Below are 27,451 nucleotides of genomic sequence, written 5' to 3'. Positions count from 1 at the left end.
AGTATAAGAAATTTTTCACTGAAATAATGAATCTGGCTGATAAGCCTGATCATGTTAACTGTTTGAATCCATCTCATTCATAGGAGCTATTTTTGTCTAAACTTCTGAACTCAGACTGAGGTTGAAAATTGAAATGGTAATTTTTTCAATTATATTCCAATTTTATTTTACTGGTCATGTGGGTCTTTACTTGGGCAGCAAGAGAGAAAGGGTGGGCATGGGCTCGGGCATGGGAATTGGAAACCAGACATACTTTTGCCTGAATTTTCAAGGGAGAATATAATTCCTTTCTATTGTACACCCTCTTTTTATTTCATGTCACTCTTCAGAGGAAAAAAAAAAGGTCAAAATCAATGTCACATTTCTTATGGCAACACGTTTTTGGATAAAAACTGATGCAGAAGACAAAGCTACTTTTGCGTCCTAGTTTTGTGACATCTGTCCAACTACTATCTTTTTCACCATTCTCTTTTTCCTACTAGAAAGAACAGAAGTGTAGTCTAGACAAGAAATGCATCTAGTAGGGGCACCTTCGCCCTTCCCCCCTTTCCTCACACCATATGCTACATCCATCCAAGCAAGAAATGCATAATTATAGGGTTCCAAGTCAACCCCTATTGCACCTACTCCTCCCCTCCTTAGTGCGTTTGGTACGTGGGAAATGAAAAATGACAATAACATGTAATGGGGGTGAGTCATAATACGATATAGAAGGGAGGGATTAAAATTCATACTAATGAAATTTTTATTAATGGGAATGGAATCAATTTCCAATTCCCATTCACTACTCGGTTGTTCTATATGAAATCCTAAAACCATGCTTATAATGTTACTAGTTAATGAAACCATATGGGATGTTGGGCTTTGCACCTTAAGAGCAGAAACTACAAAAGGTTGAACCTCTTCAAGTCTATTAGAGGTTAGGACACAATAAGGTCAATTAATCATCCGTTTAAGTGATATGCCTGTAAAGAGGGAGGAGTATTTGGTGTAATCATTTCATACAAGAAACCATTAAAATTAACAGGCACCTCAATACCAACACAAAATATCTGAGCACCATTTTGCAGCTGGCATTAGAACAGGAGAGGGCACTAACATCTTGCCGTATCCTTCCCAATTTGACATGAAATACAACCAATTATAACATTTGGAAATGACATCTGCAAGTATCCCACATAAAACTGAATAAGAATAAGAATAAGAACAATAATAACAACGATAATAACAAGGAATTCATCATAGGCAGGTTATCTCAAGTCCTATTCAAACAGGAAAGCTTTTAGAAAAGCTACAGCAGTGTTAAGGTGCACCTGGCTTTAAATACAGTTGTATCATTCTGTTTTGTTGAGGAAATGAAAGAAAATTTAGTTCTCACCAAGAAAATTGAGCATTAAGTTTTAGCTAAGTAGGCTCTTATAATAATTTCCTCGATAGCAATGAGTCTCCTTCAATGGATATTGTTGTAGAGCTGCTATTTTTATGCAGGCCACAGCAGATGTTTTAGATTTCAGAACTTTCTTTTATATGAAAATTTCATATTGAGTACTCTGATCCAGGTCAGCATTATTTCCAAAATTAATATCCATAATAGGATCTTGAAAATTAATGAGGGCCATGGGAAAAGTCCTCCATAGATTAACTGCTAATGATTTTAATCAACAAAAGAAGCAAATAAGAGTAATGCTCACAATAACACCAAGTAAGAGCTAGAATGACTTCAATTGGCCACTGGAGTTGGCTATATCCATTCCTTGGAGATGATGAGTGAAGTCTACTCTGTAAATTGCTTATGGATCACCAACCAAGAGATTCCTTTATTAAAATATAAGGAGTAAAGAAGAAACAATTACCACCTTCTTTCTGACAGAAATTGGGAAGGGGCACTGCAGAGGTTGACAAGAGTAACCATCTTACATGTGCCAGGCTGCCAGTGTCCAGTTACAATTATTTTTGCTTGTAGTATGTTTGAAATGAAATTCAAGCTTATAATAGCCTCCTGAGCATATTAAAAAATTGGCTTGGTAATGATGAGATGTCCATGCAACATTGGTTAGAATGGCCCACCCAAGGTTGCAAACTATTTCCAAGTAACTTCACTGCCAACCACTACATATCTCATTTATTATTTTCCTTTGAAGAAATATCATCTAAATAGTGTAATATTCTTATCCAAAACCCTTCCCCCTTTTCTTTTCCCTTTTTAGGAATCGTGCAATAAAAAGACAAAGGAATAGCCATTTCATGGGGAAATATGCCACAAATAGCCCACTAGAAATCACTTTTACAGGCATTAAAAAATTCTATTCTTTTAGGCTCTTCTAGTAGATAACAAATTTTTCACAAATTTAACAGAAAAAAACAATCACAATTAAATGCAATGGTAACAAAAAAAATTAATAGTAAATCAAAAGGAGTAAGGAGCATTAAGAAAAAGGGAAAGAAAGAAATGCAAAACATACCCCAGTAGACCCCGGCCTTGCCATGTTCTAGGTGTCATTGTTAAGTTGATCAGTGCACCTTGCCTCATAACTATAACAGGTATTGCATGACCATGGTTTGTCTGGGCTTCAGAAGCAAGCCTTGGGAGCAAATTATCACCAGCTTCCACGTTCCCGAATTTCACAATCCGATCTCCAAGTTGTAACCCATCCTCTGCTGCTGGTGATGCCTCGGCTATTTCATCAACCACTGCAAAGGGTAAGCTGACAGTGGCATCCACGTCCATGGCAGTCAGGGTATCTCTGGGAAGAACATTGTGAGAAGCTGCAGATGGAACAGCAGTAGCAGTGGATAAATCTTGGTTATTTGACCCCTCATCATTATCTTGTACATAAACAAAAACTGGGATCAATTCAAATAAAATATAAAAAGTACAAGCAGGATACTAATTGGAAACAACTAAGCATAATTCTTCATAAAATAAGAACTTCAAAAAACTGAGATGTGAAAAATTAATCACCATAAACAGAAGCCAAAGCAACAAATTGGGTAAAGAAAAAGCACCCTATATGCCTAAATTATAGAAAACCTATTCCACAACATGGACACATAGGGGCATGCAGACAAAAGAGCTTTGCTACAATTTTTTACTGTTAACCATCAAAAAGAAAGTCGGAGGAATGCACAATTTAATACAAACATCAAGATGCATTGACACTCATGGGGGAGCACATGCCACCCATGAAATAATCCTAAAAATCCAAACCTTAATTAAGCTCAAAGCTAAGATTTGTTTGGTAAAAAGCAGAACTCATTCCACTGAGATACAATAGAAAAGCCTTCTATTTGAACTTTATATATCTTTATCTATTTGTCAGCTACTTGGAGACAAACTTGCTGAAACAAAACCCTGTTAGATCTGGGCCATCCTTACCCAAGTACAAGCCTCTAACTACTACATGTATTTGAATGTAAAAAAATAAAATTAAAAATAAAATAAAAATAAAAAATTAAGTCTAAAAAGAGGAAGTAAGAAGAAACAGAATGTAGCACATCAACTTCTAAAGGGTCACACTCACCCAGCCTTCTGATGGCTTTTATAAATGTTCTTTGGATTTCTTTTACAAAAGAAACTTGTAAAGTTTCTTACTGAAGTTTGTCATCGCCAATGAATTAGAATCTTTTAATATAATAATAATAATAATAATAATAATAATAATAATAATAATAATTTCTTACTAAAATTTCATACTGAAATTACTGAATTTTGCTGTGTCCAATTTGGAAACTAACATTTTTCTTTGAATTTTTTATAATATCTTACTCAAATTATTTGGTTTGGTATATCTGAAATGTTTTGCTCTTACCTTTCATAATTATGTTTTTAGAAGACACTAGTGAATGAAATCATCTTTAACTAAGGAAAATGTGGATGAAATTGGGCATGTTTGCACAATCAGCTGTAAAGCATTTTATGCTTTAAATATTGCAAAAAGTCAACTATCCCACTTGAACAAGAAATCAATTGATAAATAGTTGTTGGTTGGTGTATAATAAATGTAGAGTATATTTTATTTTATTTTTTATATTATTTTTTATGGTTATTAGGAAACAGTTATTTGAGGTATTTTTGCAGTCTTAGTTAACAAATATAAATAGGTGAGAAAGGATAGGAAGTCAAGCAATCTTTCTATAATAATAATAATAATTAATAGATGAGAAAGTATACTAGTAGTAGCAGTTGTTGCACAAATAGTAACACCACTATTAATAATAATAATTAAAAAAAATCCGAAATCTCCATGGTTGTAAATTGATTTTTCTGATGATTATGGTACAATCTTCCAACTTATTTGAGGTCATTTGGTTTATTTTTTCTATTTTCTATAATTTTTGGATAATTGATCCTCATGTTTTCATTCTGAAATTTGGGGCCTTTTTTTTGGGTCTTGTTAGCTTAAAAATCCTCGCTAAATGGCACGCCTGGAATAGGAAAGTGTTTAAGTGTTGCTGATTTGTTGAATTTAAAAGTGTTTTTTGGCTTTGGAGGGATTTGGCAGCTTGCTTTGATGGTTCATTTATGGCTGAAAGTTTGGATAGATTTATTTTGGTAGTTAGAATATTATTCTTATTGTTTCTTTGTGTTGTGTAAAGCTTGGATGGGTCAAATCTGATATTTTTTGGGTGGATGATAAATTACAAACATCCAAGGATGATGAAACACCAAATTTGGTCACATCAAAAGAACAAAATGGAGTTAATTATTTTGCTTGCACCATGCTTTCCACATTTTTCTATGTAGAAATATGAAATTAAATACTTAACAAATAATCCTCTATTAAATAAGAAGGCTAGGGAATAAAAAAATTCAATGTGTGAGGACTACAATGTTATGGAATGGCAATGCCAGAGTATGAAATCCTAGATGGCAACTACAAGTGAGTCCTATGATGGCTCTAAGAAGATTTAGTATTTGATAGTAGCCATTTTCATAATAAGGTAATGTTTCTCAGGTTTATGAATTGAATGTGAAAATCTTCACCACCAATAGGTTGGAAAAAAATTTTCACCAGTAAGCAATTTGGAAAATCTCTCTAAATACTATGGCACCCTCAAAAATTTGTGGGAACGGTAAGTGCAATATTGATCATCAGTGGGTGTAGGTTGGGGGTGTTCACTGGTTTTGGGAGCTCCTACTAGGGGCATTCCAACTCGCTTGGGGGTTGGTTGTTGTTAGGGAGGTGGGTGTTTGTTTTTCTTTTCCTTCTCATGCTTGCCATTTGGCCCTAATTGTATGCTTCGTGTGTGCTTCAATGAGCCTTTTTGCTGGTGTCTTTAGTATATTATCTTTTTTACCTATCAAAAAAAAAAAAAAGTAAGTGCAATATTGATCTTTTAACTGCTGACCTAACACAACAAAAACAACACTAGGTGTTTATGCCTATTTCATGTTAACTAGTTTAGACTCAAATCTTTGCAGTTTTATATATTATATTCTTCTGAGCAAGACACTACCAATTGTTTTTGTGAAAAGAGAGAAAAGGGAGAATCCCTAATTTTTGTTATTGAAAAAAACTGTTAATAATACACATTGGACTTGGGTATATATATACATGTTAGTGGGACCCACAATACAATAAGGAAAGAAAAGGAAAAGTAAATAACTGAAATAACTGTACACTATCTAACACTCCCCCTCAAGCTGGAGCATATATGTTATATGCACCAAACTTGTTACAAATGTATTTAATTCTAAGATCTCTGAGAGATTTAGTAAAAATATCTGTTAGTTGATCATTTGAATTGACAAAACTAGTCGCCACACATCCTGATGCGATCTTCTCTCTAATAAAGTGACAGTCAACTTCAATGTGTTTGGTCCTTTCATGGAAGACTGAATTGGATGCAATATGCAAAGCGGCTTGGTTGTCACAAATGAGCTTCATCTATTCATCCTTTCCAAATCTCAACTCCTGAAGAAGATGTTTCAGCCATATGAGTTCACATGTTGCTAGAGCCATAGCTCGATACTCGACTTCAGCACTAGACCTGGCCACTACATCTTGTTTCTTACTCTTCCAGGATATTAGGTTATCTCCAATAAAAACACAATACCTGAAAATGGAACGTCTATCTGTGGGTGAGCCAGCCCAATCTGCATCTGTGTAACCAACAACCTGGGTATGACCTTTGTTCTCGTACAACACACCTTGGCCTGGTGTGCTTTTGATATATCGAAGAATGCGGATTACAGCATCCCAATGGCTATCACATGGTGACTGTAGGAATTGACTAACAACACTTACAGGAAAAGAAATGTCTGGACGAGTAATGGTGAGATAGTTCAGTTTACCTACAAGTCGTCGATATCTCCCAAGATCTCCTAAAGCCTCCCCCTGTCCTGGTATAAGTTTGACATTTGGATCCATAGGAGTGTCTGTCGGTTTACAGTCTAACATACCGGTTTCTTCCAAAATGTCTAAAGCATACTTCCTTTGGGAAAGAACCACACCAGAACTGGATTGAGCTATCTCAATCCCTAAGAAATAATTGAGTTTCCCCAAGCCTTTAGTCTAAAAGTGGGTGAAAAGGTGTTGCTTTAGTTTCTAAATACCATTCTGATCACTGCCTGTAATGACGATGTCGTCCACATAAACTACCAGATAAATACACTACCCCAAAGAGTTATGATGATAGAAAACGGAATGGTCTGCTGTACTGTGGAACATGCCAAACTCCTGCACAACAGAACTAAAACAGCTAAACCATTCGCGAGGAGATTGTTTCAAGCTATATAGAGAACGGCGTAACCTGCACACTAAACCAGACTCCCCCTGAGCAACAAAACCAGGTGGTTGCTCCATATAAACTTCCTCAACAAGATCCCCATGAAGGAAAGCATTTTTAAATATCTAACTGATAAAGAGGCCAAGAACGCATAGCAACCATGGAGAGCAATAAACGAACAGAAACTATCTTGGCAACAGGAGAGAAAGTGTCACCATAATCAGAACCATAAACCTGAGTATAGCCTTTAGCAACTAAGCGGGCCTTAAGGCGATCAACCTGACCATCATGGTCAACCTTAACTGTGTAGACCCAACGACAACCAACTGTAGATTTACCAGAGGATAAAACAATAAGATCCCAAGTGTCATTGGAGTGTAAAGCAGTCATTTCATCTACCATTGCCTGTCGCCAGCCTGGATGGGAAAGAGCCTCAGGGGTGCTCTTGGGAAGAGAGACAGAAGATATAGCAGAAACAAATGCAGAATAGGGTGAAGATAATCGATGGTAACTCAAAAAATTGTAAATGGGATGAGGATTACGAGTAGATCGATTACCTTTCTGAAGAGCAATGGGTAAGTCAGCAGAAGAAGGCAGAGTCGGGGCGGGAGAAGCCGAAGGGATGGGAAGTGAGTCAGCAAGTACCTCGGCCAAAGAAGGAGGAACAACGACACGATGACGGCGATGATAAACCTGAAGTGGGCGAGAAGGCACTGCATCAGGTGGGGAGATAATGGGAAGGGGTAAGACTTCAGAAACAGGAAGAGACTCAGAGGTGGAGAAGAATGGTGAGTCCTCAAAGAAAGTGACATCAGCAGAGAGAAAGTAGCGATGAGTCTTAGAGGAATAACAACGATAACCCTTTTGAAGTCTAGAATATCCAAGAAAATGCATTTTGTGGCTTTGGCAGAAAGTTTGTCCTATCCAAGAGTGAGAATATGAACAAAGCAAGTACAACCAAAAACACAAGGAGAAAGGAAATATAGTGGTTAGTCAGGGAAAAGAAGGGAATGAGGAATCTGATCGTGTAATACAGATGAGGGCATACGATTAATCAAATAACACGTTGTAAGAACAGCGTCCCCCCAAAAACGAAAAGGAACATTACTATAGAGAAAGAGAGTACGAGTTGTCTCAACAAGATGTCGATTCTTACGTTCAGCTACCCCATTTTGTTAAGGAGTATGAACACAAGAAGACTGATGAAAGATCCCATGTTGGGACATAAATGAAGTAAATGGTGCAGAAAAATATTCTCTGGCATTGTCATTGTGTAACACACGAATAGAAATATTGAATTGGGTTTGAAATTCAGCATAAAATTTTTGGAAAATAGAGAATAACTCAACTCGATTTTTTATTAAAAATAACCAAGTACATCGAGAATAGTCATCAATGAAAGTGACAAAATACTGAAATCTTAAAGTAGACGCGATCCGACAAGGACCCCAAACATCAGTGTGGACAAGTTCAAAAGGAGACTTTGCCCAATTATTCAAACGCTTTGGGAACGAGATACGAGTATGTTTCCCAAGCTGACGGGACTCACACGTAAGCGACGACAAAGATGAAAAATAAGGGACCATTTTCTGGAACTTAGATAGACTAGGGTGGCCCAGGCGACTGTGAATGAGGAGGGGAGCATCAGTGGAAATGCAAACTGCAGGAGTTGAAGGCGAGGAGAGGTGATAGAGGCCTTGAGACTCATGTCCTATGTCAATCGTCTTCCCCGTACTCCGGTCCTGCAAGGTCACAAATTTATCAGAAAAAGTGATAGAACGGTTAAGAGTGCGAGTTATTTTGTTGATGGAAATAAGATTAAAAGGACACTCAGAGGCATAAAGGACATAATGGAGAGGTAAGGAAGGGAAAGGCTGAGCTAAACCAAAACCTTTAGCCATAGTTTGGGAACCATTAGCTAAAGTAACAGTAGGTAAGGCAGAAGTAGTAGTAATAGAAGAGAAAAGATCCTTATTACCAGATATGTGATCAGAAGCGCCAGAATCTAGAATCCAAGGTCTAAGAGAAGATGTGTGGATAAGACAAGCAGAAACATTACCAGTCTGGGCAATAGAAGCTGACTTGGTGGCCTGATAGCAGAGATAGTCATCATACTCACTGTCAGTGAGGGAAGTACCCTGAGATGTGGAGAAACTAGAAGGCTAAGGCGACTGAGGATCAGATAACTGGGTGACGTGGGCAGTGCGGGGAGGCCGCCCATGTAACTGATAACACCGATCACGAGTGTGGCCAAGCTTATTGCAATAGGTGCAATGAGGACGTTGGCCTCTACCTCGGTTATCACTGCGTCCTCCTCAAGAGTTAGTTTGAGAAACTAACACAGAAGAATCTGAAGTGTTATCAGATGGCAAAGTCTGAGTGGAGGAGATACGGAGGAGGCGAGCAAACACATCATCCAAGGATGGAACGGAGGAATTGCCAAGAATCTGATCGTGGACAGTCTCAAGATTTGGACGAAGGCCAATAAGCGTAAGAACCATGAAGAACTTGTCAATCTGTGTTCGTTGATCCCCAACATCAGTAGTAAGAGACACCACGGTCAAGAATTCCTCCTTAAGAGAGGCAATCTGGCCAATATAAGTAGATAAATCCATGTCTTGTTGTCTGACATTGACAATAGAAGAAGCCACCTTATAGAGACGTTAGATATCATTCGTGTATAGCCCTTTCGCCTGATTCCAAAATTTAAAGCATGTTTTGTAGGCCCGAAGATGAAGCAGAATTTTAGGATCGACTGATTGTCATAACACACTATATAACTGTGCATCTATCTTCCTCCATTGTACTCTGTCAACCTCAGGGATATCCGCCTCCTACGTAACAAGGTAATCCTCATAACCTTGACCCATAAACCAAAGCTCCACAGAAGCAAACCAAGACAAATAATTTTCACTGCCAACTAATTTCTTCGAAGTAATCATAGGAGATCCAGATATGACAGAGGAAAAAATGGAACTTTTAGTAGCCATATCTACTTATCTGGAGAACGAAATATGTTTGGATCGAAGAGAGCCCTAATACGGCTTTAGATCGCGACTGAAAGAAGAAAAAAAAAAAACCGAGGATCCACGGCTGTGAGAGACCAAATAGTAAAGAAAAACAAATGTGGCACTACTGGAAGGGTAGAAGAACACTTCCTAAGACACGTGCAGGGCTCGGGGTGGAGAGGAAGTCACCGAAGGTCACCGGAAAAGTTGTTTAGAGGGTCAACGGAGACAAAAAAAAACCCCAAAAAATGCACTTGTAGGGCTCAGAAAGGACAAGCACAGATGGAGGGTGGCTAGACGGCGTCAGGCGAGGCTGGAGGTGGAAGCACGTGGCCGAAAAGTGCTCCACGCGCCCTCACACACTGGCGCGTGAGATTCAAGCTGTCGGCGAAGAAACGCGCGTGGCCGACACGTGTATGAGAATCTCCCTCTGGTGCTTTGACAAAACTTGAAGATCTCCTCCTTGCACACCTGATGGTATGGTCAGTGTCGGAAAGGACGTCACCGGAAAAAGTCGTCGGAAAAGTCGTCGACGATGAGGGTTTTCTGACGGCGATACAGTTGATCAGAAAGCTTTAGGAGATGGGAAAGGTGACCGAAATGAAACACGGTCATCGAAAGATTTCCCAGAATTGATTCACTGATAAACCGGAAATAATTAGGTTTTTTTTTTTTTTTTCTCCCTAGGCTCTGATACCATGTGAAAAGAGAGAAAATGGAGAATCCCTAATTTTTGTTATTGAAAAAAAACTGTTAATAATACACATTGGACTTGGGTATATATATACATGTTAGTGGGATCCACAATACAATAAGGAAAGAAAAGGAAAAGTAAATAACCAAAATAACTGTACACTATCTAACAGTTTTTAATGTTTATATTAAGCTATAAAGGTCCATCTAATGTCAAGGCTCCATTGTAGCTTGTCCAAAATATTGTCTTAATCTCTGAAAGTGGACATGACAATAGTTGTGGTGGTGGTCGTGACTTTCCTAGTAATTCTCATGGGAATGGTCACATTGGTGGACATGGTGATAGGAAGTGTGATCAATGTGGCAGCACCAAGCATACTAAGCCTTATTATTGAGTGATATGTGGTATGCCACATTATATACATCAAGTCAATAATGCCATTAGATAGTCACTGCAACCTTCTAATACATCTAGACATGTAGCTCCAAACTCTAACGATCTCATCCAAACATTGCAAATTACTCTTCCATCCTTTTTTGCTGCTACTTTAGCCAATTCAGGTGATATTGCATGTTGGCCCAATCTTCTCTATCCTCAGTCATTGACTATAAAGCTAAGTCCCAAATATCTAGTAAGTTATCCGTCTTCTCTCTTTTTTTTTTTTAATAGGCAAAGATCAAATATATTAAAAATGTCAAACAAACAAGCACACAAAAGTAAACATATTTTATACAAAGGTGCCAAAAGGCCAAACAACGGTGGAGGGATACACAAAAAAAACTCCATTGCCTTACTTAAAGCCTAGCCAAACAATTAAGTTCATCATGGACAATGAGCAACCTCCTCTATACACTCTAATCAACTCTAAAATATTATGAATCAAGGATTATTGGATTGTTTGATCTGCTTTTTTGGTATTTTTAAACACACTCATATCTCTCCTTTCATATGGTCCAAAATAAGTACAAAGGAGATGCTTTTCAATCTTTCTTCCTCTTATTCCCAACAAAAATCTATGTTAACCTTAAAGGACATCTTAAAATCTATCATGGACAATGAGCAATCTCCTATATATACTCTAATCTACTCTAAAATATTATGCATCAAGGATTGTTGCATTGTTTGATCCGTTTTTTCAGTATTTTTAAACGCTCTCAAATCTCTCCTTTCATATGGTCCAAAATAAGCACAAAGGAGATATTTTCCAAACTTTCTTCCTCTTATTCCCAATAAAAGATCCATGTCAAATCAGAAGGACATCTTTGATTGAGGAGAGCATCACCCACAATACTAAAAGAAGAGCATAAATAGCTACTATAACATAACTACTTTCAAGCAACGAACTAGAATGTGACTAACCATTTCTTCTTTTCCTCTGCACAACATCCTCTAACTAACCCCTCCTTTTGAGCTGATCAAATGTTGATATTCTTCTCCACTTAGCTTCCTAAGCGAAAAACTTGACCCTCATTGGAACCCAAGGATTCCAAACAATGCAAGAGCGGAACGCCTTCATTCTTCCATTGGATAAAGAGAAATATAAAGACTTAATTGTAAATTTACCATGCTTCAAATTGAGCCAAACCATTTTATCCTCTCTACCCTTACTAATCGTTCATGCTTGCAAGTTCCTAAAAAGGCCTCCACCTCATATAGCTCATGTCTTGTGAACCTAAGGTTCCAACAAACTCATTCCCCTTTTTGCTCCCACATCTCAGCTACTCATGCATCTTTGGTAGTGATTATTAAGAACAATGCAAGAAAGGCCTCTCCCAAGGGCACATCACTGCATCACTTATCCTTCCAAAATTTTACCCCAACTATTCTCCATCTTAAATCCAGTTCTACTATCAAAAACCTCCCACCTGCTTCTAATTGCCTTTCACACCCCCACCTCACACCCTTCCCTCACTCCTCTAGAGCACCATCCCCCCCTTCTTCCTCTCCATACTTTCTTCCCTATAATCACCTGATTCCAAAGGTATTCATTCTCAATCATAAATCTCTAACACCATTTATCAAGAAGAATCTTGTTGAGAATGAACAAACTTCTAACACTCGATCCCCTACTCCTTTTGTCCATGTAAATTGTCAACCAATTCACTAGATGAGGCCTTCTCATAAGAGCCCCTCCCTTTAGATCCTTTCCAATCTTAAACTTACCATCTTGGTATGAAAAATAATAACATGTAGTAAATTGGTAAGTTGTGTCTCTTCCACATGGCAAGTCGTTTCTAAAATCTCCCTTCCACCACATCCCAACTCATGAAAGATCCAAAAGGAGCTCCCAATGGAAGGCCCATATAATTGGTGGGTAAGGTACCCACTCTACAACCTAATACCTATCTAGGTTCCACATTAACTAGTACCGACTAGCTTTTCTCCAAATTGATTTTTAAAGCTAATATTGCCTTCGACCACATGACCGTCTAGCTCAAGTATGTCATATGTTCCTTACTAGTATCACATAGAATAAGGATATCATAAAAAAGTAACAAGTGAGACACTCCTCTTCCACTACATGATAATCTCATGATCCGTAGAAATGCACTACTTAATCCACCCTATTCACTTAGAACCAAATCTCATTTATACCAAGACCATCGGTAAAAACGCCTAACTGACAAGATCACACGCCTTCTTCATGTCTAGCTTACACATGATCCCATTCTCAGTTTTTTTTTAGCCTTAAGTCAATGGCTTCATTTATTACGAGGACCACATCCAAAATCTATTTACAAACCACCTTTTCGACCTTTTTTTTTTAATCTGTTAACCAAAGAGTTTTGCTAGAAGCTTGTATAGGCCCCCTAACAAACTAATCAATCTAAAACTTTTTAAATCTTCTAGATCCTTTTTTTTTAAGAATAATGCAATAAAAATGGCATTTAAGCTTTTTCGAAAGAGGCTAACTCATAGAACTCCACACACACACACACACACATAAAATAAATAAATAAATAAATAAATAAACTCACCATACTTTCCATGAAGTTCCAACAAAATTGCCAAAAGGGCATGGAGAAGCCATCTGGCCTCCATGCACAAATTGGAAAAGGGTGACCTGCTCCTTAAAGAAAGTCTCTCCAAGGACCTTGAATCTTCTCCAATCTAAAACTTGCACCATCACATTGTTTTGCTAAAGCCTTAAATTGTTCCACAACTTTTTCTCCCATGTCATACGTCTTTCATAATCTCCAAACAAAAAGAATGATTCAAAGCATGAGAAAGATGGGTTGTATTACATACATCTTAGTGAACGTTCTTCATTAGTATTGAATACTACAATCTCACATCTTTAATGGCATTTCCGTCTAGGGTATCCATATTTGCTAGTTATACCTATTATGAGTCTTCGTCCTATTTTGATACCTTTCCTCAATGGGAGAATCTCCATGGTTGTTTCACTGCATTTGATAAGAACAAATGGCCCAACCTTGAATCTTCTATCCCAATTAGAGTATCTATTCCCATTGTTTTTCTAAGCTTTCAAATTGTTCTATAACTTTTTCTCTCATGTCATATGTCTTTCATAATTTTCGGACAAAGAGGATGACTCAAAGCATGAGAAAGATGGATTGTATGACATAGATCTTATTGAATGTTCTTCATTAGTATTGAATACTACAATCTCACATCTTTAATGGCATTTCTATCTAAGGTATCCTTATTTGCTAGTTATACCTACATTGAGTAGTTGTCCTATTTTGAATGTGAAGTTATTTTAATTTGGCACACATCACCTTACTTTCTTTCCAAGTTGCAGTCATAGTTGACAATTAAAGTCTTTTGATGTCATCAACACAAATATTTGGGTCCTTCTCGAATTACTAGTTTGAATGGATTTGGTATTTTGTTACATTTTTTAATATTACTCAAGATTGACATGGTTATTTTTTATGAAAAGGATATCTAAATTACCTAGCATTGTTTATAAATTTTACGACGAAATTCTTGTACAATTAGGTGAACATATAAAAGTTGTTCAACCTAATAATGCATCAGAATATGCACAATCTATCATGAATTCATTTTTTATTAATCATGGTCTCATTCACCAAGCTAGTTGTGCTCACACCTCTCAACAAAATGGAGTTGTTGAATGAAAGCCTCATCAATGATTGGTTGTGCACCTCATCATTCGATATGTAGGTCCTAACACATTTTTCAGCTAATGTTATTCTTACTGCATGTCCTCTCATTGATTGTATGCTCACTACTATTATCAATAATCAAACTCTTTTCCCCCTTTACAACCAAGCCTCTCTCCTTTTCCATTGGCTCATTATGTGTAACAAACTTTCTCCTCATGCTTAAATGTTATTGTTGTTACAACCCTACATCTAAATGATACTTTTGAGTGCCAACGCTATATTTTTCTAGTCCATTCCCTTCTTTTCTTCCCTTGGTCAATGTTTACCTACGCATCTCATATCTACTTGAGGGGAAGTTCCTATATTCTCATTCTCTTTGATGTCCTAAGCCTCCTTTATAGTCTATCAACAATCCAAAAAATCAACAATTTATTTCTCTTGGCCCATGTTTAGCGTCCTCTCTACCGAAGGATCCTATTCCTTCATCATCCATCGTAGATGCTATTGATTTACCAAATCCATTACACCAAGGTAAATGCAATTGTACTGAACATATTATTGCTAATTTTGTGTCTTATAGTCATGTTTCCTTATCTTTGTACTCTTTTTTTTCTTTTACCTTGTCTCCATGTCTATTCATGCATCTTATCAAGATGGTTTATCTTCAACAAGATAGAAAGATGCTATGAATAAGAAAATGAATGTCCTTCACAAGAACCCATCTTGGAAGCTTAATAAATTGTTCTCTAGGAAGAAGAGAGTCAATTATTGTTGAGCATATGAATACATTCACGATGGTTTTATTAGACATCTCAAGGTACACTTGGTTGCAAAAGGTCCTACATTATCATATTAATTACTTTGAGACATTCCTTCCTATTGCTTGTCCTAATTCTCTATGAGTTATTTTTTGCCAGTTGTGACCTTCTATATTAGCTTCATATAAAGCATGTTTTTCTACACGATAACTTACTAGAAGTATGTATAGATCAACTACCTGGTTATAATATTATATAAGGCTAAAGGTAGGCTTGAGGCGTTTTTCCCTAATGAGGAAAGGAGAGTTAAAGCTCGAGGAGAAACAAGACATAAACATCAACTTAAACAGATAAATAAAAATTTAAGAAAACAAAAACCAATATAAAATTACATGAAATTTGAATAATAAAAAAATCATGAAATTCATAATAACAAAATCAATTGTTTGTTATTGTCAATAATTTCTAATTCAGAGTGCATTTGGCAATGTTTCTATTCGACATTTTTAAATTCTATAAGTGTTTTTAGAAGAATCACTTATCAAGTGCTTATCTAGGAAATATTGCAAATGATTATTCAACTTTTTAAAAGTATTTTCTAAATTTTGCCAAACATCTAAATTTTCTTAAAAAACACTTTTTATGCTAGAAGTGTTTTCTAAAGCACTGCCGAATGGACTCTTAGTTTCTTTTTCTTTTCTCTAAAATTAAACTCTATCATGGCTTCATCAAATAATCTTTTAGCACTACCATCACTATCATGTATATAAGATCTTGCAAAAATCATAATCATATATAACTATTGTATTATCCTCCTCATCATGGTTAATATTTGCCTATTCTTCTTCTCATCCATCAATTGTAGATATATTTTTCATCATCTATCAACAATATGATAATGATTATTTATGAGCTCAATCATCAGAGAAGCCAACAATTTCCATATTTCTTCTAGCCTAGACAGAGAAATAGTACCTAATACATTGTTGGATGGGCATATCTACCAGCAAACAAACACATGGTAAGAACTTGATTAAGGTGAGAATGACCAACTTGATGAAGACTAGTCAACTCCCTAAGCACCTATAAACAATTTGTTGTTTATCTCCCAAGATAATGAATTAAGAATTAAAAATAAAACCTTCAAGACACCATGGACTAAAAATCCAAATATGAACTGCAAGAAAGAAAAGAAAACCAAATAACATAAACTTATCCAAATTCATCATAAAAATAAATTGAAATTATCATTTACAAATTTCTTAAACAAGAGCCTTTAAAGAAGTTAATGATATGAAAAAATCTAAAGAAAAGGTATCAAGAAGAAAATAATCAGGACAAACTATTGGTAAGATTTTAACCATCGAGATTGATATGTAAACTCAAATACATATATTTGTTTCTTTATAAGTTTTTAACCTTTGGTGCACCATCTCTTTGGCGCTTGTTTATAAAAAATTGTATTATTTGCTTATCAAAAAATATGACAACTCCAATACCTATATATTGATCATAAAAAACCATGCTGAGTATCATTATTATATGCATGAACATCCATTAGTTGATAAATAAGATATATCTTTGGAAACTAAGTCATGTCAGCATATTATGTTTACTGGAATATTTTCCCGTTTACAAGTCTGATTAAAAATAACAATTACTTTAACTGCCTACCTAAATCTTTGTGCAGTGAGGATCTAGGAGCAAGCCTTGCTGAATGCAAAAGTTGAATATTTTCATTTATTTTCTCAGTAATATCCTTGTAATCATTCCGCAGCTCTGCAGTAAAAAGAAAAATTAAACAAGAAGTTCCAATACAACAAAAGTCACATCTAAAAATATGAAACTCCCAGTAGCAATGTAATAGCAGCAGAAGCAATCAATGTAGTAGCCACAGCAGTACAAACAGTAGAGCAACAAAGATAGCAGGTTGGTTTCAGAAAATTACATGGGTTGTCACAACCATGGTTTTAAGTTGACCCCTCTATAATGTTGTGTCTGTTTTAGCATGTTTTGTCAGACCATTGCATTCCTATTTTGCAGTTATCTGTTATATTAAACTATTAGTTGTATTCATTTATTCATTTATTTATTTTATTTTTGTATAAGCATTAGCTGCATTTATGACCCTATCATCAAAGTATACGAAGTATGTTAAAAAATAGATACTAGCCAAAATTCCCATATCCTCTAAATGCATCCTAATATTAGAAGCATACAAGAAAATGAAACCTAAGCATACTTCACTGATTAAATTTTATCTCCTCTCTCCTCCAAGGCTCCAACCAAAGTTTTTAAAGGCGAAAGCGTAAGGCGAACCATTTTCGTGTCCTTGAGGCGAGGCGTAAGCCTTTTGAGACTATCATTTTTAGAATTAATAAATATTAAAATATAATTAAAAATGTATAAAAAATTTAAAAGATAACTGAATTACATAAATTTTGGTATTAAATCTCAAATTAATTTCATAACCTTTTTTAGAATATAAAATAATAAAATTTCAATTATATAATGAAGTTCAAAGTCTACAAGTTCATATTCTAAATAATTTAAATATTAAATCGATTGTCTAATTTTTTTGCTAATTTTTTTGTTGTTTGAAAAAATTAATAACTAAAGAAAATTACAAAGTAAAATAAAATTAATTATCTAATTTTTTTTTACTATTTCGAAAAATCAATTATCTAAAATTTTTTACTAGTTACTATAAAATCAATTATAGAAAAAGTAAAATTAATTATCTAATTTTTTTTTACTATTTCTAAAAATCAATTATCTAAAATTTTTTACTATTTACTATAAAATCAATTATAGAAAAAGAAATTAGTGGTTTGCTAATTTTTTAAATAGAAAAAAGGGAAAAAAAAAAAACCAGCTTCATTAAACAAAGAGATCAAGATGCTTTTTGAAAAACCAAAACAAAAAAGAAAGATAAGGAAAAAACAAATAGGTGTGAAAAAAAAAAAGGAAAAAAAAAGGACAATATAAAATGAAAAATAAAATAAAAAACCAATTTGGGAGAAGAAAATATATTAGAACTGGAGCAAAGAAAAGAACGGAGAACAAAGAGGGAGAAGAAGCCGAGGACCATATCGGGAGATCTCTTTGGAGCAATGGGGAGATGTCGAAGCTATCTACGCCAGAGTGAGCCGTTGCCACAATTCACCAATAGTAAATTAAGAATTAGGGTTTTTTTGTGTTTTCTCCTTTGATTGCACTTTCCACAGGCTCTTTTGGTTAAAGACAACCCTTTTTGTATTTTTTATTTATTTTATTTTTTTGGTCTAGTCGCAACAACAAAAACACATCTAAGGCCTATGCCTCAAGCACTAATGCGTTGAAGGCGCACTGGAAGCGTGCCTTAGATACACTTCGACTCCAGAGGCGTGCGCCTTTTAGTAGTCTAGCACTTTTGTGAACGCTTCAACGCGTTTTGGGAATGCTTCGCCTCAAGGCGCACCCTGAAGCGAGCCTCACCAACACCTTTGAAAACACTGGCTCCAACAGAGTACTTTCTCACATTCTGCTGCATGGAAATCTAAAATATTACACCTCATTGCAGGTAATTGCTACAAATGTGAGTATAGAATGACTTTTAACAAACACAAGTAGGGAAGGGAAGTTACGTGCAATCTTTTTGGCCAAGAATGTAACACCATGAGAAATTGACTTTCAGATTTTCTGTTGTAATGCCAGAAGGCATAATTGACCTCCTCCTCTAGGTTTAACTCCCAATTCCACAAAAAAGTCAAAGAATCTAGTAATGAACAGACATCTTTTTTTATATGAAGTAATAACCAATCACATCAGAAATCAACTTCAAGATTTCTGCAAGGCATAACACATTTAAATAAATAATGGATATAAATAGTTTTTTACCACAAAAAACAATTTCATTGCCACCTAGATCAAGAAAGTACAAGTTATCCTTAAAAATAAAAAAAGAAACACAACAACCAATAACCAAAGACACTTATAAACTCAGAGGGGAATGAAGTTGCCTACAAAAACCTCTCAACAGCTCTTAAGTTGGCCTAAGAATCTGCTAACTGGGTGGCCAAGCATGAAAAAGAGAGAGAATGACCATAGTCTGACGTCAAATCTAAAATCCTATGCATCAAATCCTTCATTCAAGGACCTCACTTTCTCTAAGATATCCAGGGAATAACTAAAAACCGAATCACCCTCTACAGGAAGTTGTTGACACCATAAAGATTTGCTTGGGCTACGCCTTCCAACAGAGATAACACCTCAAACTCTATAACCAAACCCACCCAGCAGGCAACTCTAACCACTCCTCTGTCATATATAAACGTACAAATCCAAGCACAAGTCAATTAAGTGTTCGCTGCACATCATCTAAGTTCACTTTTTTTTCAATCTTGAAAAAGATCAAAATAAAATCTTGAAAGCAGCTCACCCACATGAGTACCCCAGAAAAGACACACTAAAAGCAACTCATCCTGTTGGCTGTCCTTCCGCAAATATGTTTGCTATCAACTCATTACAAACAGCTGGGGTTGTCTCCTAAGTTGGACTCACCTAGTTAAGACAAACATCACATTTTGCCACTTTGTGTTCAAAGGCAAACCAAGTCAATTGTTTTGTTGTAAAGGGACATGTTTTTAGGAGCATATCTTAGCCTCCAAACCATTGCAAACTGAAATCAACCCATGAAAGTTTGAGAGCAGACAGAGCGCAGGTCTTAGTTTTTTGAATTCCCAAAGATCCCTGTAGATGGACTGATGCAAGAAAGAAATTGAAGGTATAACCCTGTTAAAGATATAAATTATAAAATTACACAAATGTTCTATCTTGATCTAAATGCTTCAATAACATCCATACTCAAATTTTCTTATTTCTAGCCATACTTATGCAAATAACAATAGGAGAACCATATTAAAATTTTCTGGGTGAGAATAATACACATTCATGCATATATTGATTATTTTGGCAACCTAAAAGTGATCATACAAGGCGGCCACGGGCCCCTAGGCCTTCCATGAGGCTGCAGGGCTTGGCTTTGTGACAGACATCTTCCCACCCTTTGGGCAAGCCATGCCTATCTTAAGTTCAAGAGTCTCAACATAGGCCCAAAAGGAGTTTCCAGGCCCTAGGACTGCCCCTGCCCATTTTGTCATGAACCAAATAAAAGGCTAAAGCTTTGGGCTCAACTTGCACAAAAAGGATTGGCCAAGCCCTTGGATAGACCCCACCAAGAAGCCAAGCAACATAGTCACTGGTGAGCTCTTCTTAAAATTACAGCTTCTTTTGGTTGTACCACAAATTTCATCCTCATTGCACTAAATTCTCCAACTTGTATTCATCGTTTTCAAAAACTTATGGTACACATCAAGGTACATATGATTCAACACAATTTTAAGTAAAGCAGTACACATCAGTAAGTGTATTATATGCTACATATGCAATACACAATATGATATATAAGATACACATCTTTTAATAGTTTTAGTAAAAAATCAAATTTGAACTATTTTTATTTGAAAGTTCATTATATTATTTTTTTTTTTAAATTAAAAGGTGCTTTAAAGTTAAAATTAGATGACAAAAGGGAAAGGGAGAGATGGTGTTTCTATGTGGAAACACTGTACACAAGGCATGTTGAAGGCATGCTTGAAGATTTGGAACAGAGAAGTGTTTGGAGATGTCACTGCTAGAAAAGATTCAGTTTTAAAGCAGATGGTGTTTTGGGATTCAATAGAAGGGGATAGGGTCTTGTCTGTTGAAGAGCAAAGTTTCAAAAAGCAGGCTTTGGAGGAGTATAAGAAGTGGGTGATAATGGAAGAGACATCCTGGAGGCAAAAGTCTAGAGAGTTATGGCTGAGGGAGGGTGATAGAAATACTGGTTATTTCCATAAAATGGCCAATGCACATAAGAGGGTCAAAACCCTGGTGAAAATTAAGATAAGTGGGTCGTGGGTAATAGAAGAACGTGACATTAAAGATGGTGTGGTTCAGGTTTTCCATTCTCTGTTGTCGGAAACAGATGAGTGGAGGCCCAGATGCAATGGGCTGCAGGTTGGGGTCCTGGAAGGGGAAGTTGCAGGAATGTTAGAGGCTCCTTTTTTTGAGGAAGAGGTGTTTGGTGCTCTCTCAGACCTTAATGGAGATAAAGCTCCTGGTTTTGTTGTGCCAAATTGTATTTAGGTGAGGAGTCTCTCTCCCTTATAGGCTTTTTGGAGTGGGTAGCATCCACTTAAGGGGAGGTGAATCCTTTCTGGTTTTGTTGTTTTTTTTTAGGCCTTAGCCGCCTTGTATACCCCTTGTATGCTTTGTGGCTTTTTGCCTCTTTTTTAATGCATTTCTTATTTACTTATAAAAAAAAATGGAGATAAAGCTCCTGATCCTGATGGTTTCACAATGGCGTTTTTGCAATTCAGCTGGAGTTTTCTGAAGGAGGAAGTTATGGGGTTCTTTAAGGACTTTCATAATCAGGGCAAGTTCGTCAAGAGCATTAATGCTTTTTTTCTGGTTTTAATTCCTAAGAAAGGAGGAGTTGAAGATCTCAAAGACTTTAGGCCTATAAGCTTAGTGGGCAGTCTTTACAAGTTGTTAGCAAAGGTGCTAGCTAATAGGCTTAAAAAGGTGATGGTTAAGATAGTGTCCAAGTCCCAAAATGCATTGTGGAGAGAAGGCAAATCCTGGATGCCTTGCTGATTGCGAATGAGGCGATTGATTCGATGCAGAAAAGTGGGGGTGGTGGCATTCTTTGTAAGCTGGATATTAAGAAGGCATACGACCATGTAAATTGGAGTTTTCTTCTTTGGTTGCTGGAAATGATGGGTTTTGGAGCTAAATGGATTAGTTAGATTCAGTGGTGTATTGGTACTGTCAGTTTCTCCATCCTTATTAATGGAACTCCCTCAGGTTTCTTTCAAAGTTCTCGGGGATTGAGACAGGGAGATCCTTTATCCCCCTACTTGTTCGTGATTGTCATGGAGGCTCTTAGTTGTTTGTTGAAGAGAGCGAAGGAGGAAGGGTTTTTGCCGGGATGACAGCTCAGTGGTAGAGGAGGTGCGGGAGTGGAGATCACTCATTTGTTGTTCGCGAATGACACTTTAGTATTCTATGAGCCTTCCATTGATCAAGTGTCCTACTTGAGTTGGCTCCTTATGTGGCTCAAAGCCATGTCAGGGTTGAAGGTGAATTTGGACAAAAGTGAGATCATCGCAGTGGAAGGAATGGAGAATGTAGAGGAGTTGGCCCTTGAGTTTGGTTGCAAGGTTAGCAAGCTCCCATTTTCTTATTTGGGTCTTCCTTTGGGTGCTCGTTTCAAAGAAGTGGCAGTTTGGGACGAGGTTGAGGAAAGGCTCAGAAAGAGGATTTCCTTTTGGAAAAGGCAGTATATCTCCAAGGGGGGCAGACTGACTTTGATCCAGAGCACTCTATCCAATATGCCTATCTACTGTATGTTCCTGTTTCATATGCCAAGGAGTGTGAGTTTGAGATTGGAGCGGATCCAAAGGGACTTTCTTTGGGGTGGTGGGGCCTTGGAGAGGAAGCCCCATTTAGTGGATTGGTCTATTGTTTGCTCAGATAAACAAAAGGGTGGATTGGGTGTGAGGAACATGGCATTGCTAAATAAGGCCCTCCTATGTAAGTGGAGTTGGCGTTTTGCGGTGGAAAGGGAAGCTTTGAGGAGGCAAGTTATTTGTGCAAAGTATGGGGAAGAAGAGGACGGTTGGAGATCCCGCGTTGTGAGAGGTAGTTTTGGGGTTGGTTTATGGAAAGCGATTAGGAGAGGTTGGGATGTGATAGGCGACAACTTGGTTTATTATGTGGGAAATGGTAGGAGGGTTAGATTTTGGAAGGACAAGTGGTGTAGAGATGATACTTTGTGTACTTCTTTTCCCTCTTTATTTGCTATATCCTTGACTAAGGAGGCTTGGCTGGAGGATATGTGGAGCCATGCTGGAGGGGGAGTGTGGGCTCCTAGGTTCTCTAGGCGGCTTAATGATTGGGAAGTCTTTGATGTGGAGATTTTCTCTTAAGGTTGCAAGGGAGGAGGGTTTATAGTGATGTGGAAGATCAAGTACTTTGGACAAAGGCAAAGGACGGAAGATTTTTTGTTAAGTCTCTTTATAAGGCGTTGGAACCGGAAAGACTAGGGGATTTTCCTGCAAGAGTTATTTGGAATTCTTTGGTGCCTCCAAGGGTGTGTTTTTTTGCTTGGGAGGCTACGTGGAAAAAGGCCTTAACCTTGGATCGTATTCAGAGGAGAGGGTTTTCCTTGGCTAACAGATGTTATTTGTGTCTGTCAAAGGAAGAGTCTATTGATCACATCCTCTTGCATTGTGTGCTGGCCAGAAGTTTATGGAGTTTACTTTTTTCCCTCTTTGGGGTTTCGGGGGTGCTCCCCTCTTCAGTTAGAGAGGAATTATTGGGTGGCTTGGGCCTTGTATGGGAAAGGAAAGGAAGAAAGTGTGGTTTTCAGCTCCCTTGTGCCTTTTTTGGATTGTCTGGAAGGAAAGAAACAATAGGGCGTTTGAAAAGGAGGAGCATTCGATTCATGGGTGTAAATCGTTTTTCCTTTGTAATCTGTGGGCGTGGACTAAGGGGTTTTTTGGCTCTGATCCCCCTTCCGTTGTAGATTTTGTAGATTGGTTAGGCCCTGGTTAAGGGTTTCTTTTCGCTCGTAGTATACTTTGGGGTGCTTCCTTGATGTGCCTCTTTTCTTTTAATATATTGCTCTTTATTCATCAAAAAAACAAGGCATGTTGAAGATAAAAGGTTCTCTAACTATTATTCTGACAATTAGTGGTGAGACCTTGAGTGCTATTTGAATGAAACAAATGTTATTCAAATAATTTGAGGTTTGACATTTGATTCAAAACCAATGACCTTGAAGGAACAAAAACCTGCTGCTGATTAGGCACTTGATGCTGCTAATGAGGCACTTGATGCTGCCAATGTGGCATCTAAGGCCTCCTCCTCAAAGGCTTCCATATAAGATTGAGGATGATTGATTAGTTTTTCTTTTCCTCAAGGGCCTCCATATAACATTGAGGCCGGATGGAACAGGTGTCATTCAAATATTTTGGGATTTGACATTTGATTTCAAAATAAAGGACCTTGAGGGGACAGAACCTGCTGCTGATGTGGCACTTGATGCACTAATGTGGCACCTAAGGCCTAACCTCAAAAGTTTTCAAAAAACACTTAAAAACTTTCTCCAATAGTCCATGCATTTATAGTCATAGTTATATACAGTATGATGGTCATAGTTTCTTTTAGATATATTGGTTCTGGACTAGTAGAAACTTAGGACTTCTGGTCTAATAATACATATTAGGGGCTTGCACAAACTTGAAATTCAAATATAATGAGAACTTTTACTAGACCATATCATTTATGTATGATATTCATGAATGCCTATATTTACAACTTACTAACCTTGCTATCAGTTATAAAATTGATAGAATATTGCTTCATACTGAACCATGCCAATATTTATGCTTTCCATATGTGTATAACATTTGTTCTATTTGTAGGTTGGAAGAAATTACAGTTCATGATAAGTTATGATAGACAGTACAGCAGAATGGGGAAATGGTACATGATATAATCTATGTGTCAATAAATATGCTTACATTAATGCAAGATACATGAAACGCAAGATTAATACATGTATTTGTTTCTTGTCCTCAAGAATGCCATCTCATACCCTATAGGTTTACCTTGGCTGCTACAAGGCTATGGGTTTGGCATCCTCATCCACTCACCCAAAGGACTTTCCAGATAACCAAACAAGTATTAAGTACACCATGTTCCAGACTTGTAAATGGCTACCCTTTTTAGCAGCCCTATCTTTGCCACCATATTTCTTCATATCTTCTTAACAATCAAAATTATGACTTTCTAGTAGAGTTTCTACACTTGGAAAGTATCTATAATGTGGAAAGGTCAAAATTTCATAGCCTTGCCCTTGATGCCACAAAACGGGCATAATGATCAAGGGCACTGTTAAGGCTGTGGAAACTCTGTTTACTATTAAGCTACACAACCACATGTTACAGACTTGTACATGGCTACCCTTTTTAGCAGCCCTATCTTTGCCACCATATTTCTTACTACCTTCTTAACAAACTTATGATTTCTCTAATAGAGTTTCCACACTTGTAAAGGATCTATTATATGGAAAGATCAAAACTTCAAAGCCTTGCCCACGATGCCACAAAATGGGCATAAGGATCAAAGTGCACTGTTAAGGCTGGGGAAACTCCATTTCTCATTAAGCCACACAACTATTGCGTCCTTACTCAAACTATCTTAAAAATTTACCATCAAAATTCCATTCAATGAAAATCAAACTGAACCTAGATGTAATGAAGATAAGCATCATACCGGCAAGACGTTGCCTCTCTGCTCGCACAGTTGGAATGTCAATATCTGACCGAGGAAACCCCTACAGCAATCAACCAAAAACAAAGACTAAATAAGAGAATTAGAAAACACAACAATGTTTCCTTTGGTTCACGATAAACTTGATGAAAGAAGTAATTTAGATAAATAAATAAATGAATAAAACCCCAAAAATAAAGCTTTTTTAAGACTCACTTGTTACTCAGGAATCAAAAAGAACAGAACATATAAAACATATTTCCCCTCTTTCCTTTCCTCAATTTTCTCAGAAACCAAACATGACCAGTAAAACTGGAAAACAAAAGAAAGCATAATAGCAAAGTGCAATCACATTGAATCATTGACTAACTGTCCGTTTGGTAGCCAAGAAACTGAAGGAAAATAAACCTAAAATTCAAAATCAGAATAATAATGAATATGGAAAAGCAAGATTACCTCGGAATCAACGAGACTGCCTGAAATTCCGGGACCGCCGGGCTGGCAGAGACGCTGGATGATGGCGTTCATCTGAGCTTCCAGTTCAGTCCTCCTGTCCATCAGAGCCATTGCTTCTGCTTTCAAGTTCGCCCCCACCATTCTACCTAGAGTTTGTTATCTACGCGCCTTCCTCTAGGGTTGGATTTTAGAGCGGCGGGGAACACTGGAATCGATCAACACTCGTGAAAATGTTTGAAACAAAATTCTGAAGAGGGAATAATTATATACAACAGTAGAAAAAGTGTTTGTCCCTTTTCTTTTCTTTTTTTCTTTTTTCTTTTTCATATTTAATTCATTTATTTATTTATTATTTTTATCATTCCCATTATATAACTTGGATTAAATAATTTTAAAAAATATATGATAATTTAAATTTTTACTCTTAATTTAATAAATAAAAAATTAAATTTAGGTAAAAATCAGATAAATAAATAAAAATTACAATCGAAATTTTAAATAGAAATTTTTTTATAAGGTGTCGAGTTAATTTCAATGTTGTCATAATAATATATGGTATCTTAATAAAAAAAAATGAATTAGATAATCATCCTCTTTAAAAAAAATGATAATTTTAGTTTTTTTATTAGTTTATTAAATAAAAAAATAAATTTAGATAAAAATAAGATAAATGCAAAAAATAATTGTTTTGAATTAATTTTTTTTTAGAATCCAAATTTTAAACTGAAATTTTTTTTATAAATTAGTGGATAAAAGTTACATAATTGTTGTTAAATTGATATCTACACCAATAAGATTATTATTATTATTCCCTTGTACCAAATGACCCTTTTAATTTCTTAAAAGTTTAGAAAATATTCTATAAAAAAAAATCTTATTTAAAAAAGATTAATAATTAATTTAAATGAGAGGAAAACCAAAATATATCAAACTCTTAAATACTATTCATAATTTTGAAACTTAAAATTCCTAAAATCTCATAAATATATGTTATTTGCTTAAAATTTCAAACAATTTTTTGTTTACTAGTATACATTCTAAAATAAAATTAATACTAAGGTTTCCTTTAAATACATTTCTTGTTTTTGGTTTTTAAAAATAGAAAGAAATAATAATTTTTATAACTTGAAATGAAAACTCTTACATAAAAAATATGGACTTGTCTTATATCCTAAAAAATTACTTTAAAGAATTTTAAAAATTGAGATAGAAAAAAAATTTTAATACCTCAAAATTTTTAAATATTTTTAAATATCATTACCTTTTTAATGTAAGTCCCTAAAAGTTTTTATATTTATATGAAAGTTATTATTATTTTATGTTTTCAAATTTTACCTTAATATTCAATTA

At 36.1% G+C, this 27,451-nt stretch overlaps 1 protein-coding gene across 2 annotated transcripts; it reads right to left on the bottom strand.

Moving 5' to 3' along the window:
• Positions 1-836: 836 nt before the first annotated feature.
• LOC117924973 (26S proteasome non-ATPase regulatory subunit 9) lies at positions 837-26,340 on the bottom strand. Of its 2 annotated transcripts, none has more exons than XM_034843735.1 (5): positions 26,102-26,340; positions 25,649-25,709; positions 16,958-17,062; positions 2,463-2,826; positions 837-1,163 (listed from the first exon to the last, which is right to left on the bottom strand). In XM_034843735.1, the coding sequence occupies exons 1-5, from the start codon at positions 26,240-26,242 to the stop codon at positions 1,142-1,144; spliced, it is 693 nt and encodes a 230-aa protein (XP_034699626.1). In that variant the 5' UTR covers positions 26,243-26,340; the 3' UTR covers positions 837-1,141. The 2 variants fall into 2 exon arrangements, with proteins under 2 accessions (XP_034699626.1, XP_034699627.1); XM_034843736.1 differs by having other exon boundaries at positions 2,463-2,766.
• Positions 26,341-27,451: the final 1,111 nt, after the last annotated feature.

This window comes from Vitis riparia, chromosome 11 (assembly GCF_004353265.1).
Source record: "Vitis riparia cultivar Riparia Gloire de Montpellier isolate 1030 chromosome 11, EGFV_Vit.rip_1.0, whole genome shotgun sequence".
NCBI classification, from domain to species: domain Eukaryota; kingdom Viridiplantae; phylum Streptophyta; class Magnoliopsida; order Vitales; family Vitaceae; genus Vitis; species Vitis riparia.
This window is presented reverse-complemented; position numbering and strand designations above follow the sequence as displayed.

Bases quoted from the DNA above. Each gene is read 5' to 3' on its own strand.
- LOC117924973 (XM_034843735.1), bottom strand. From the start codon at position 26,242: ATGGTGGGGGCGAACTTGAAAGCAGAAGCAATGGCTCTGATGGACAGG. The intron at 2,827-16,957 runs GTAGGCAGTTAA...TTTATGTACAAG, and splicing joins CTCACTGCACAAAGATTTAG to ATAATGATGAGGGGTCAAAT. The intron at 1,164-2,462 runs GTATGTTTTGCA...GGATACTTGCAG, and splicing joins CAAGGCCGGGGTCTACTGGG to ATGTCATTTCCAAATGTTAT.